General features: G+C 45.2%; 1 protein-coding gene across 2 annotated transcripts in view; it reads left to right on the forward strand.

Moving 5' to 3' along the window:
- Window positions 1–14,617, forward strand: part of IQGAP3 (IQ motif containing GTPase activating protein 3) — a 1,503,259-nt gene that overhangs the window by 82,195 nt on the left and 1,406,447 nt on the right. For both annotated transcript variants that reach the window (XM_069607146.1, XM_069607147.1), the window contains exon 7: window positions 3,977–4,090. In XM_069607146.1, coding sequence (XP_069463247.1) covers window positions 3,977–4,090 — 114 coding nt within the window. The remainder of the gene's footprint in view (window positions 1–3,976; window positions 4,091–14,617) is intronic.

The raw sequence follows: 14,617 nt of genomic DNA on the forward strand, positions 1-14,617 counted from the left end.
GTGAACAAAGTTTGCTGCATTCCCCTGGACCTTTTGAATTGCTTGGTGAAGCCCTGCTGCTGTGCTGAAACTCCTTTTTCTGATCAACAAGAGAAGCTCTGATGACTTCTTCCCTTGGGTTAGTGGGACCAACTAACCCTGTGACGAACTCCAGTGGACCATCTCCCCCGACTGGCTGTACTTCTTTGCTGCTGCAGGAACCAAGTGCCAGGGGTCGAGAAATCTGTAGTCCAGTGCAATGTCTGCAATTTGGCCAGAAGCTCCAGGAGTCTCCTAAGGACCCTCCAGAAGCAGGACGACCAGAGCTTGTGTCCCCTCACCAGAGTGCAGAACTCAAGGAGTGAAAGAAGCCCAACCGGTGTCCAAGATCCACAGTGGTGCGGTTTACCGTGCGCTGAAACCGTGAAGTGCTGCTGATACGAAAAGAGCCCGTAGCTGCTGACGACCTCCAAGTTGCTGCCGCAGGAGTCCTCCAGACATCCTCCCTCTTATTCCCACGACTGAGGCTCAGGAACCCAGCATCTGCATCGCTGCAACAGGACATAATCCAGCTTGACCACCCTTCTTCAAACCAGAGTTACTGTTCAGACTTGGGGTACTTACCTCAGTGTCTTTAGCTTTGCTCCTCAGTTGACACTTGCAGTGGCTACTTTTGTTAGTGGATTTCAACTCTTTCCACAAGTGTAACAGCTTGTGACCCTACAAGTGATTTGTACAAAACTCTCTAACTTTGTACAAGACTTTTATTAACTACGAAGTACCTCGGCTCCATAGACTGTGCTCGAATTGACCTTGGCTGTCCTGGCTCCTTGCAGACTCTTCTAGTCCATTGACTTTATTTTCTGTCCCTCAGAGGTGATAGCTTGTTTTTAGACTGTTATTGCTGGGAAAGGATTTGTCTAGACTTCATTGGAAGATGCATGTATACTTGCATGCACTGAGAACCTGTCTAACCTTTTTCCTTCCTTTAACCCTTCCTTTCGGCAAATGCAGAATCTGCAAAGTGTATTAGTGATATATAAATGCCATTACTGTCCTTGTGAATGAAGTCACCTCTGGGTGTAGGAAGTGTGTAAAAAGCATCTCAAAAGGGTATCCACTAAACCTATGCTTATTCTGGACATGTATTTTAAAGTATATTTGATTGTTACCTATCTTGCCCTTTTTAAAGAACACTTATTTAAAAATTGTTGTTAAGTAATAACAGAAACCTTGAGTATAAGTGTTATTTGGCTACTTGTATTTGCGGATTTCATTGCTACAGCTCTGCAGCTCACATTTACCCCTCTTGAGATGGGCCTGGCTGCTCGGGCACACTACCACCTTGTGTAGTACAGCCCTATACCAAAAGATGGGTTACCTAATACCAGAGTGTTGTGCAGTCTCAGTGTTACTACATCAATTCTTGCCTAACAGGCAGAGGAGGGATGCATTGCTTGTTGGCTTTTGAAGAGGGCCTTTCTTTCATTGTTTTCCTTGGCTATAGTGTTTTTGGTAGTAGTTTGCCTTGGCAGTAGTGCTCAGTCGTCTGCATGTAGGATGGAGTACCTTGAGCAGGTAGAGGTCGGATGTACTGCAGGATTTTCTCCAAGTGTTTTCTTGTTTTCTATTGGTATTTGTTGATGTTGAGTTAGTAAGTGCCAGTATGTGGAATGTTTAGGATTGAAGTTCACTGGGGCATGGCGGTTCATTTTATTTGAGAACTGTGTTGAGTTTGTGCAGAATATTTCCAGGCCTTGAGTTGGACATCCCTGCTTCGTAGGATCGTGGTGGGCACTGTGGTTGTGCAGCTTATAACTTTCATGCCCAATCGAATACTCTTAGCTTACTACTCCGTCAAAAAGCTAGGAGTCACTCGAGGGTCTCAACCAGTCCCCTCTCCAGCTGCAGTTCTCCTTGCATACCTTTTATCTCTTTAACAGTACTGCTTTTCTCCTCTCTGGCTCATGCCTCAATCTCCTTTCCATTTTGATAGGTTGCCACACTGTTCCTTCTCTTTTTTTCTCCTCCTCACCCTTCGTTTGGCTGCTCCTCTTCTCTTGGCTGCCCCTACTTCTTCTCTTCTACCTACCTTCTCCTCCTTATTACTCTCAACTGTTGCCTCCAAACCTACTCTTCATTCTTCTCTCCGTCCTTTCAGCTTTGCCTTTGTCACCTCTGCTTCTCCTTCAAGTTTCTCAGCTCTTTTCACCTCCGCTCTTCTACCCTTTAGTGATGGGCTTTTGACCACCTCTTTATAGCTCCATATTACCACTCCTCCCTCATTTATCACTCGGTTCCCCCTCTTGCCTCCTTCTGTGATCTCCCCCCCCTCTTGCTGCTTTTCACTTTTGTTTCTCTAATCCTTGCCTCCTCACCTTGCATTATTCTCCACTATATGCCTCCAAATGCGGACTACCACACCATTCTGTTTAATCTCCCCTTTAACACAGTAGCTGGCTTGCCTGTGGGTCTCATTGCGTCACTGATTGCACTTATGTGTTGCTGTGGAGCAGGTGCTTCCGTTTTGGCCTGCTCGCCAATGAACTACAGGTTTCTCTCGCTATTCTTACTTGTCAGGTCTATGCGAGACTCCGTGCTTACTTTATTTGGGGCAACCCTGCTGTTTCAGCATTCATTCGTAGGTATTGAAGCTTTTATTACTGTGCCCAACATGTGACGGTTTCTGTTCCTTATGAACAGTGGCGGTCAAACTTTGTGCAAACGTGTGTGGGGGCTGATTGGCATAACGTTGCTGCTGAAACCAGTTTTCCATTACTATAACCTGAGCTCAATGTTCCTGCAAAGTGTGCTTGGATAGGTTCAACCCTACTTTTGCATACTCAGCAAAATTCCCAAGGCTTACATTTTTTATTGCAATCCATCCTTCCAGCAGCCCATCGCAAAAAAGGCTCAAACAGCTTGGTACAGATAGCTGTACTTGGAAGGTCAAGCTCGTCTTCCCTCCCCAGGTCTTCTGATACGTGGTTCAGGCCCTAGATCTGTCACATATAGATGGGGCTAACTCCCCTTGCAGGGCTCCTGGCTGCTCACCTGGGCTCCCTTGAAGTGGCCCACCACACTGCAGCGTGCCTCATCACTGACTGTAGGAAATGTGACAATTTGCCCCACATGCTCAAGTTACATTGGATCCCCATCCCGGCTAGGACCAAGTCCAGAACCGCTTGCCTCACTCATGAAGCATACGCAAAACAAAAAGGTGATGGCTGGAATGTTTAGAATTAATCTTAACCACGGGCACCACTCGGAGCAACCCGCCAGACCATCATTTTTCAGCCTGCCAAGCAACTACTGAAGGGGAAAGACTGCATGCTAATAGGGCTTGGTGCCACCTCAAAAGGGGCAGTCTTGCCTGAACTGCTAGTCTCATCCCTTCTGCATGAGACCACAAGCATCCCTAGACATGTTTCCGCCTCATTGGGCGTCTTCAGTGATGAGTAGCTTGGGTCTCTAGGCCCAGCAGGCTCTGGACCCAAGTTTGGGCATACCCTTCCCACTCAGCAAATACTTGCTGTCACTGAAGCCAGGCCACTCAAAACAAAAGTTTACTCTTGCATCCATGCCCTCGTTTGCTCGCCTTACTAGCATGGTGAATGAAGTGCTTTTTTCTGGACTGTCGCTTGTCTAAAGGCAACCTATAGATTTTTCAGAAGCTAAATACTCCTGGCTGCTACAAAGCAAGCTCCAACACTGCTAGGTTGCAGCACAGTTTAAATTCCTTTCTGGAACATGCTATTCGTTTAGAAGCAGACGTTGATGCTTTTGAGTTGGTGGTCATTTTCCCATTGCCTACCTATCCTGGTACCATGTTTAGGCACATCTTGATCTATTTTCCTGGTGTATGACTGTCACTAGAATCGGTCTCATCCCTACCTCTGATTCTCTTTATCTTTTATATGCAATAATTGGGGATTGTGCTTTCCTTTTTGTGGTTGGATGTGTCCTAATCGATTGGTATTTTGGTATTCTTTTACAGAGGAAGAAATTAACAATATGAAGTCCGAATTGGACAAGTATGGACTTCAGATGCCGGCCTTCAGTAAAATTGGTGGGATTCTTGCTAACGAACTTTCAGTGGATGAAGCTGCAGGCATGGATCTATTTGATTTTGTTCAAAATACTGTTTTGGGTTCAAGTTCTAAACTGATGTTTTGATCAGTTAGGAACTTTATTTGATATGATCAAAGCAATGTTATTAAGTACTTGTGATATTCCCTACTTTTTGTGGCATTGCACCTCCCAAATTCTGCACTGAGAAGCAAAGTGAGCAAGAGGAAGTGAATGGGGTGGAGGGGTGAGTGAGGTAGTCAACATAATGTGCGTGTTCATTATATAACTCTTGTACTATTCAAAAGCTGTTTCAAAGTGCGGAGGGTGAGAAGGAAAGAAGACGTGTGCTTGATTCGGTTGAAACTCCAGCAGGTAAGGTTGTCCACCACAATAAAACATGCATGAAACAAACGTCAAATGCCGTAAGATCCCACGCACAATGGGCTCTCCACTCCAGTTGAAAAAAGGGATGTGTCACAGTGAACACAAAAATCGAAACTGCAAAGACGACATTTACTTGGAATGCTCTGCAGAATGTAGAATCAGTCAGTGATGCAGAATTGAGCATAACTATTGAGCCTTGGGCTAAGTCAAAATGTAGCCATGCCTGTGCTTTTTTGGGTTGTGTCTTTCCTTAGGTAAAGTTATTTATTAATGGGTTTGTGTATGTTGCGTTCCTTACTTTAATTAACCAAGTGACTGGAGGCAGTTTTCAGTTATTTGTTTCTCACTCTGTATGGGAACAGGGCCTACTTCTAATAAAATTAATGGAATAACAATACTTTCATAAAGAGGGATATTGTATACGACCAATCACCGGATCCCTAAATGTAAATTACTATGCCTAAACGCGCATTTATATGGTACGGGAACTAGAGCATTCCTCAGCAAACGTGTAAGGCCAAGCAAAATGGAACCACAAGCGTATGCGCAGCCCTGTCTGCACCCTGACCCTCTTCCCCCTTATTGCTGATAACTTTGCCTCCTAGTTTCATGTTGCTTTTTTCCTTCCTTTATTTGCTAATTGAGGCCGTATTTTTTCAGTTTTATGTCCAAAAGTAGACCTCTAAAGGGGAGTGTACATATTTTGAAACGGCTGAGTATACCTTCCCAATGTAGATTTCTGTTTTTAAACTAATTTTGCATAATAGATTTGTGCTGGGGTTAGCAAAGTGAAGGGGGTCCATCTTCTAGTACACAACAAAATGAACTGCAAGGGCCCCATGTCTGCTCTTGCAGGGTCCAACTTGGGGTTGCTATGGGTTTTACCGAGAGTGTTAAGGGGATATTCTTTTTGCAAATCTTGCCTGAGTCTCCGAGCACTTCTGCTGGACTCACTGGGATTTTCTTTCATTGACTTTGAAGGCGAGCAAGACTTTCCCACTCAACTCCTGCATTCACTTACACTGGACCTCCTAGGTTCCAGTGAGGGGAGACTTCTCTGCTTTTGTTTTGGCATCCATGGTTTTTTTATGACGGCACCCACCACCAGTGCTCTAGATAAAATTTGAGAGTTGGGAGTATTTTACTCCCTTTTTTTAAAGTTGGGAGAAAAATTATTTTTAGGGAGTAAAAATGTAAGCCCAATTCCCAATGGGAGTATATATATATATATATATTTTTTATAAGCGCGTAAAAATGTTTACCTGGAAAATGGAAATGTTTTTGTAATTATTTCTTTGCACCTAGTTATTCATGCACATTACCAGATACACGTTTACTTCTTTCGATCAGGCAGTTATAGTAGTTTCTTGCTGTTGTACTATGTGCACTACTGGTTCTAACATATCCATGGAACTGTTAGTGAAAACAGGGACACAAGGTTCTACCTGTCGGTTTTCATTTTTTTTGTTGGCAGTATTTTTACTCTATTTTTATTTTTTGGGAGTATCTGCCTATTTTTAGGGAGTAAAAGTAGCCGATACACCCCTAATCTGTAGGGCTGTCTACCACTTTATGTGGTGTGCTACCAGGGGCCCCCTAGGAACCTTTTTGCAGCGTCCTGTTGGGTGTCCTACGTTTCCCAGAGGTCTACCAGTGCAGCCTCTCCTCCTTTTTGACATTTGTGTTGCAAATGCACAAACAAAACACCACCTTACATGGGGTGCTAAAGAGATACTTTGTATCTCCTTTTCTTTGTTCTAAGTAGCATTTTTGCTACTTTGGATGCTCTTCTGAACAGGCTGGTGGCAGTAGTTACACGTTTCCCTTTTTTGTGGGTGCATTATCTCGCAAGGCCTTTTTAGTCACGATAATGCACTATAACAATATATTTGAAAACTACCATTAACATGGGGAGTTCATCCCCTAACTCCCCAGTTAAAGCACCCCTCAAGATATTGTTTATTTTGTTTGACTCTCGCTGTCTGGCTCGTATAGAGCCACACCGATCCCTCACCCTGTGCCACCAATGAGCCAAGAACCAGGCCGGGGTGCAGAAAGACTATATATGTATTAAAGAAAAGGTTCAATGGATGATTACATACGCCACCAAAGCTTCAATACATCATCTCACTTTAAAAATGCTAGCAGTTTTGAATGCACAAAAGACTTTTGATAATTTTGTGGATTGATAGAACCCTTCTTCCTCTTTCACCGCAAAGTAATACATAATCTTCTATCAGGGTCACTTTCTCTTTCTCAGGAGAGTGTGCATTTTTCAATTGGGAAATACAGCTGGTTTCGAGTAGTTAAGCCTTTCTCTAACCAGCACCAAAAACCCAGACTTAAGTTATGCTCAGCACCCTTCTGCTTAACGGGCCAGGTCTGAGGAATGGTGACAGTCATTTGGTTTTAGACAAGGACACCCCTTTCCGTTAGGGAAGTCTTGGGTTGACAAGAAAAATGGGGGTATCAAATTACATTAACAGACTATAGTTTTTAAAGTACACTGGGAATTACATTTTGTTAATTTGGAATGTTAACAAAATCACCCAATGGTATTTGGCTACAGGGGAATTAAATTATTATCAAATATACTAAGGAACTTATATACCCATTAACTATGGGGAAGGTAATAAATCAAACAAATCCCCACACTTGGTTCTGTTGGGCAAGCTACTTACATTGGGATCCCCGGGTGTGGTGTGGAGGAAAATACATTCGCGTTTCTGGACCCTCTAATTTTGGCTCTCCTGGCAAGGATCCCAGCATCTCTCTCATCCAATGGCTGTCTCCCAGGCAATGTTAACTCTCCATCCAGCTTTCAATAGTTGCAGAGTGCAGTAGTGTGAGAACAGCTGCTTGCGTTTCGTTTTGCTGCAGAGTCTACTTTTTCTCTCCATTGGCCCGACAGGTGGACCCTATGACTGCTCTGTGCATCTGCGAAGCGTAGTGCAGCAGAGTGTGAATAGTTGCCTGCAGTTAGCTGCAGGCTAGCGACGACCGAGATGCACAGGTGACGTGCAGTGAGTAGAAACTGTTTCTAAATATCCATCGGTGGAAACAAAGTACACAGCCTTTTGACAGTCTATCCGTTAAGAGTTTCCCCACCGAGAGCATGCTGCCAACACTAAGAAGTAAACAGGCACTGCGGTTGAAGGCTGATAATCCACTGTTCATGTCGGCCAATTTTGCGACTTGTCATGTGCAACATGTAGACCAGTTTCCAAACTCGCCTATACTCACTAACGCGAGCACCACTTCCGTAATTCCGGCTGTGGTGTCTGACCTGTCATTGGTGAAAGGAAATGCGCCCCTTCAAAAACGGGACTGTTGGTTTCGCTGACACCTATACAAGTTGAACAAATTATGGAAAAATAATTGTCAGTGAAAAAGGCAGACACAAAAATCACAGCCTATTCCTCCAAATCTGTAACTGACGTGAGGCAGCAAGATATAAATAGACCTCCCTCTGACGATACCTTGATGTGGGCGGGCAAGAAAGTGTACTATCTACTCTGAGATAGATGGGGATGCAGAATATACTCCAACATCAATAATCAAACTGACTCAAGAAGTTGGCAAAGTATGTCTGTTTCATTTGCAATTGTCAAAATAGGGAGTATAACAAACATCAACCAAAATGCGCTCGATCTTCTCACTCAGCAAGTGTCATAGAAAATGCAGTTTATATACTAAAAACTCATCCTCATTGACGGCAATCTACGTGGCAAACTACATAAACCTACTTGGGAAAGTGATAGGCTTAGAGGGAACATCTAGGTATACGTTCCATACTTGTCTGGGAAAGTGATTGGGTCTCTAACAGCAGGTGGGCAACTAAGCCCTACTCTAGGGCAAGTCACTCTGAACATCATCAAATACACGACGTCCCATTGGTTATTCAAACTATAGGGTTCTCCATTACATGGCCCTCTATAATTGATTGGCACCCTTTCACCCCTCTGTAATATTCCACACACGATAGCAGCACGCATGCTGGCCTCCGGGTGCTGGTGGGCTGGTCTTGACCATACCTTCCCACCCAATTAGCCTGTCCTCTATCATCACTCTTGCCGTCTGCCAGTCAATTAGCCCTTTGAACATTGGCCTTTTGGAAATGTAGGCATACTTTGTATCTTTTGGTTTCGATGCAGCTCAACCCAGTATCTATTTTCATCCGACCATGTGACTGGAGACCATGTTTCAAAGCATTTTGCTGTATTAAAATACTATTAGATGATGAACCTCTGACGTATTCAATGTTTTTGCACCTCACCTCGGACAAGCGTTTGTTCCTTTCATACGTTTTGTAGTTACTGCATAAACATCCAGGCTCACAGTGGCCTTGACTTCTTGGTGCTGGGCCAGCCAAGCCTTTCTTGGATTTACCTCTAAATTGTTTTCCAACTGCGTCACACTGAAAAAGCCTTTCTGCTCACAGGGTCCAGCTCTGCTAAAGTGTGTTGTGGAATCATCCATAGTCCATACATTCCTATGCATATACGTTTGGCGCATCGCCGCAATCTATTCAGTACGTAGCCAGCCTTAAGAATACTTTGCTTGTGTTACTGCATCTGTACAATTATAAAATGACTTTGTATGTTCTTCATTGTTTGTTTATTTATTTATAATGCGCGCCAGACCCTGAGGTAACCGGGCGCAACACAACAAGAATATGCAAAACTTACATTGTTACAACAATCTGGGCATTACAGTGTTACAGAATTTACAATAATACATAGTATCCAAATTACATAAATACAGTTAAACAGTATAGTTGAGAACAATTAATATACAAGAAGCAGAGGTTATGTAGAAGTAACCGTATATATACAATTAGTCAAGGTACAGAGGGATCTGAGGTGACTACAGGTTTTTAGTGTTAAAGTGTTTGATCAGGTTTTTTCTAAGTTGTGAGAATGGTTGGTCTACTCTCAGGTTGTGTGGTAGCGCATTCCACAATTTGGCACCTGTGACGGGGAAACTGATGCTGCCAATTCTGGCAAATTTAAATCTTGGTACTTCCAGGCGGTTGGAGTTGACAGTTCTTATTGGTCTGCTAGATGTCTGTCTTTTTATTTTCGCCGTCAGATAGCTAGGGGCTGCGTTGTTGAGAGCTTTGTGTGTCAGGGAGATCATTTTTAGTTGAATTTTGTCAACAGTGGGGAGCCATTTGTGTTGTCTGGTAGTGGAGATATGTTCCCTTTTATTTATGCCCAGTGCCACTCTGAGGGCATTATTTTGTAGGATTTGGAGCCTTTGGGTGATGGTTTTATTGGCGCCACAGTAGAGGGCGTTGCAGGAGTCGAGAGAATGTCATTATTTCTGTAGCATGAGCATCTTCATCTCGAGCCTGAAATGTTGCTTATCTTTATTACCACCTCTTCAGCTCCTTTTGAATGTCTAAAGTCTTCAGCCCCTTGCCTCTTATTCTGGGTGCGTTGGCTCTGCTTTTCATGACGTCACCAATTTCCTCTCTTGCTCGTTTTTCACACTTCTTCCGGGATTTCATTCAAATGGCCATCATATTGTCGTGTGTGCATGTATGGTTTCCTCAATGGGTACCATCCAAGATTCTTTTCGGTATAGGCATCTTCACTGGCGCTGCATCTGTCTCACACTCTGGCTCCCAATATATAGGCAGCATGGGGGCGGCACTTTGAGTGGGGGTACTTGACTTCACCTCTACAAGCTTGCTGTTTAGCGAAGCACTTAACTTGACACAGTTGGTGCCGGAGGAACGTAAAGATCTGAGGGAAGAGTATTTGGTGAGAGCCAATTGTAGATGGCGTGGTCCCTGGTCCCAGACAGCCTTCTGGATAATGCAGAGGGGTTTGAATTTGGTCTTTTCAGCAACCGGGAGCCAGTGAAGAGATTTTAGGGCTGGAGCGATTTCGTCTCTGGACTTGAGAGCTAAGTCTTGCAGCCCTATTCTGGAGGGGTCATAGAGAAGAAGAGGGTAGATTAACGAAGAGGCTGTTGCAGTAGTCTAGACTGGAGAGTACCAGAGCTCTAGAGAAATTGTGCTTCTGGTGGATGTGTGGCAAAGGAAGAATTCCCTTTGAGGAGGCGGAGCTGAAAGTGGACCTTCTTGGCAAGGTCCTGGTTGTGAGGGAGGAAGGAAGGAAGGAAGGAGAGGAGTCGAAGAGGACTCAAAGGTTTTTTGGCTACAGATGAAGGTGAAGGCGGATAGCCCATAGAAAGTGGCCAGAGTGAGGGGAAGAAAGAGGGAGTAGGAGTCCCAATGGGAACGATCTCACGCTTGCTGGTATTGAGGCAGAGATCATTGGAGGCGAGCCAGGACTGGATGACTGATAGGCCTTCAGGAATGATGGAGGAAATAAGGAGAGGATCAGAAGGAAGTTTGAAGAAGAGTTGTGTGTCATCTGCATAACACTGGAAGTAAGGGGAGAAGGTGGAAATTAGGTGTGCCAGCGGAGCAAGATAGATGTTAAAGAGTCAGGTAGAAAGGTTGGAGCCCTGGTGGATGCCACAGGTGGAGGTGGAGATGGAGGTGGGAGAGAAGGAGCTCAGGATAGCCTGGGAGTGACGGTCATTGAGGAAGCTCAGCCCGCTTTGAGATACCTAGGGTATTGTGGAGTTCTTCTATGAGGATGGAGTGGTTGACCGTGTCAAATGCAGAGGAGAGATCAAGTAGAATGCGAACAGCTGGAGAGTTAGAATCAAGAGATGCAAGCAGTTCTTCACGCGTGTTCAGAAAAGCAGGTTCCATTCCACTGGATGCTCTGAATCTAGATTGATGGTCGTGTCGGCAACTGCCAGAGACTGACAGAATAGAGACTTGTCTAGGGAAAGATGGATGGCCCCTAATTGTAGATGAGGATGAATTTGTATTATGATATCCAAAAGTCGTTTTTCAAGAGTGGGGGTGTTTGGGTTTTTAGTGGGGGTGTTTGGGTTGCGGTTCGTGATGTGAGTGCGATCCTTAGTATTACACATAACGTTGTTAGTCTCCCCCCAAGATCCACATGTCAGGTTGGTGCTTTGCCAATGGATGGTTTAGCTAATGCCATATTAAAAAAAAAAAAAAAAAAAAAAATACCACATTATATATATTTATTGGCTAAAATATTTAGACCGGTATTCAAAGATCAGGAAATGCTGTAGTCATGGCGTACCGCTATAATAATTACCATATTTAAAAATGTCCTACCAGTACTACCTTCTAATTACAGACCCATCATGCTGTTGGATGCCCCAGAGAAGCTGCTTGCCTCCATGGCTTTGTTTAAGCCAAGAGAATGGATTGCTTCCTCTGGAAGATTTGATAGAAACGAATTGGGTTTTGTGAGGGTTGGGAACTGCCTTAGATGGGTTCCTTTTGAACTATTTCAAGAAACAGGTTGAGGGAAAGACAGTCATCATCAGTCTCGCTTTTATAGACTTTGTGGTTGCTTTTGACAGCATAGATAGGTGATCCTCTTTGGAAAAAATTTAGGAAATGCGGTTCAAGGTGGTTTATTGGACATTCTCAAATACCTCTTTTATTAAACTTAATCAACAAGGGAAACTGACAATTTTAACGTACCAAGTATTAAAGCAGGGGTGCCTATTGGGCGCGCTTTGTTTCTAGTTTGTATCAGATTTAGAGGAACATATGACAACTGCTAGAGCAACACCCCAACCCCTAGAATAATAGGCCATGGGATTCAGTGGTTATTCTATGCAGCTGACGTTGTCCTACTTGACAAGACACTGATTGGACCACAAAGGTCTTTAAACACCCTTCATTCTTATGCAGTAGCAAATAACCTAGAAATGAATGCAAAGAAAGAAAATATAATCGTGTTGAAACTTAGATGTTTACGAAAGTTAAATTTCCGTCTCTCCTCTCAAGCCAAGCCAGCATTTTCCAGCTTTGTCCCCATGTTCATATACCCTTGTTCTGGATTCTCGGTGGGCGTGTCTAGCGTTATCTAGCTCAATGTTCCGGAGCCGCTCTCTAGCACCCTTAAGAGATCTGAGGATCTCAGTGCTTGGATCAAGAACTTACTTAGCTTCCCAGTCGCCCATTTCTGATTCTGCTTCAGAGTGGAGATGCCGCCATACATCTTGGCGGCCCAGGGCTGACGAGAATTTAGCTAGTTTAGTGGGGGTGTTTGGGTTGCGGTTCGTGATGTGAGTGCGATCCTTAGTATTACACATAACGTTGTTAGTCTCCCCCCAAGATCCACATGTCAGGTTGGTGCTTTGCCATAAGGATAACCAGGAAGTCTAGCAGTTCCTCCCCCAGCCCTGGCAGAGAGTACACTGCCGCAATGGCCAGTGTTTCTTCCCCCAGTGTTCCAATGACCACCACATGGCGACCCCTGGGATCTTGTTCTATTGTCAGCGGCGCCAATGGGATGCGTTTGTGTATCAGGATGAGAGTCCCTCTGGATCCCATTGTGTATCCCGCGTGTAGCACCGATCGGTAATTGGTTCTGCGAAAGAAGGTGCAGTTGGTTCCAGCTAAATGTGTCTCAGTTATCAGGGCGATGTCAGGGGTGTGCCTATTCAAGAGTTGCATGACAAGATGTCGCTTGATTCCAGAGCCCAGCCCGTTCACGTTCCACGTGATCAGCTTGAGACCTAGGGCGCTCAAGGTTTAGTGCGTGGGTCAGTGTGGATGCCATATATAGTATACAGTGTCAGATTTGCAGGCTCTATGGAGGCTCATTATAGGGGTATTATGCAGGGATTGGTTACAGTAGGAGTGTGCTGCTAGTAGGAAATGATATGGGACAGCGTATGCTGATTGGTATGACTCATTAGTCTTGTGAATGCATAGTAACTGCAAATCAACACAAAAACAATGTAAACTTACCCTCCCCCCCCCCTCCCTTTACTCCACCCCAACACGAAGTACCTGTCGCCCGAACATTGTTGACACTCTGAACTAGAGCATCGGCCTAAACTTGAGGTTCCAACAAATAAGGAAGCAAGAGAAATTCCCTTGGGTCCGTAGCTCCTGCCACCTTTTGATCATTTCGTGGTACCTGAAATTTGCAAGGGACGTCCGTGTCCCTACCAGCTCGGTTCTCCGCTGCTTCGTTTGCCGCCTGTTCCAGGATCGCTGGTTCCGGGGCTTCTGGGTGCCTCTCGGCGGGGATGTGATTCGGTCTGGGCCGGTATCTTCCTCCTCGGTCTGTTGGTCTTGCCATCCAGTCCCCCTCAATGTGCACTTCCGCCCATGTCCAGGCTTCTTTCGGATCTGTGAAATGAACTGTAGTTCCTTTGTGGTAAATTTTGAGTTAGGCCGGAAACAGCAGTCCATATTTCACATTCATGTGAAGTAGTTGCCTTTTCAGTGGTTCAAAGGACTGTCTTGCTCGCTGCACCTCCCGGGTGTAATCGGGGAAGAAGACGATCCAGGGGCCATTGTGGGTGACTGTTCCTTTAGAGCGGGCCATCTGGAGGAGTGTGTCCCTGTAATTGAGTAGTTTGGCTATTACCCTTCTGGGTGGTGCGCCTGGTATAGGCCTGCCCGATGGCATCCTGTGAGCTCTCTCCACCGAGAAGAATTTTAAGAAGGGGTGGGGTGCAAAGATGTCTACCAACCATTGCTCCAAGAATAGCTCCATGCTGGGCCCTTCCTCTCCCTCCGGAAGGCCGAGGATTTGCACGTTGTTACGTCGCGATCTGCCCTCTCCCTCGTCCACAGGGGCTTCCAGTGTCTTCAGACGGTTCAGTGTTTGTGAAAGTTGTTGGCTGATGCCTCTAATGTTGTCGTCGGTTCACGAAATACGTTGCTCCGCCTCAACCGTGCGGGCGGTGAGTTTCTGCAGGTCGCGGCGGTGAAAGGACACGCCCGCCGCTATGCTGTCCATTTTCATCTTCATAGAGGAGCGGGTGGGTCTGCAGCACCTGGACTTGTGCTACTGCAAATTGATCCATCTTGCTTTGTGTTGACGCTTTTTTCAGTTTGTCTTTGCCCATTTTAGGAGCCGGGATGTGCTAGTTTTGTGGTGGTATTTGATGCCGGTGTTGGTAAGTTCTGCAGACTCGATGGGTGGCGGGGGGGGGGGTGTGCATGTGGGACATCGGCACCTCGCTTATGTCTTAACGCAATATCCTGATAGGGGTATCAGTTGAGATTAAGGCGCGCTGGGTCTTGTCTTCCCAGACTCAGTTATATGGATCAGCCTTGTGTCAGTTGGTGGCTCCCGGGGAGGAGCGGGTT

The sequence above is a fragment of the Ambystoma mexicanum genome, chromosome 1p, assembly GCF_040938575.1.
Source record: "Ambystoma mexicanum isolate Mex_15411 chromosome 1p, UKY_AmexF1_1, whole genome shotgun sequence".
Lineage (NCBI taxonomy): Eukaryota > Metazoa > Chordata > Amphibia > Caudata > Ambystomatidae > Ambystoma > Ambystoma mexicanum.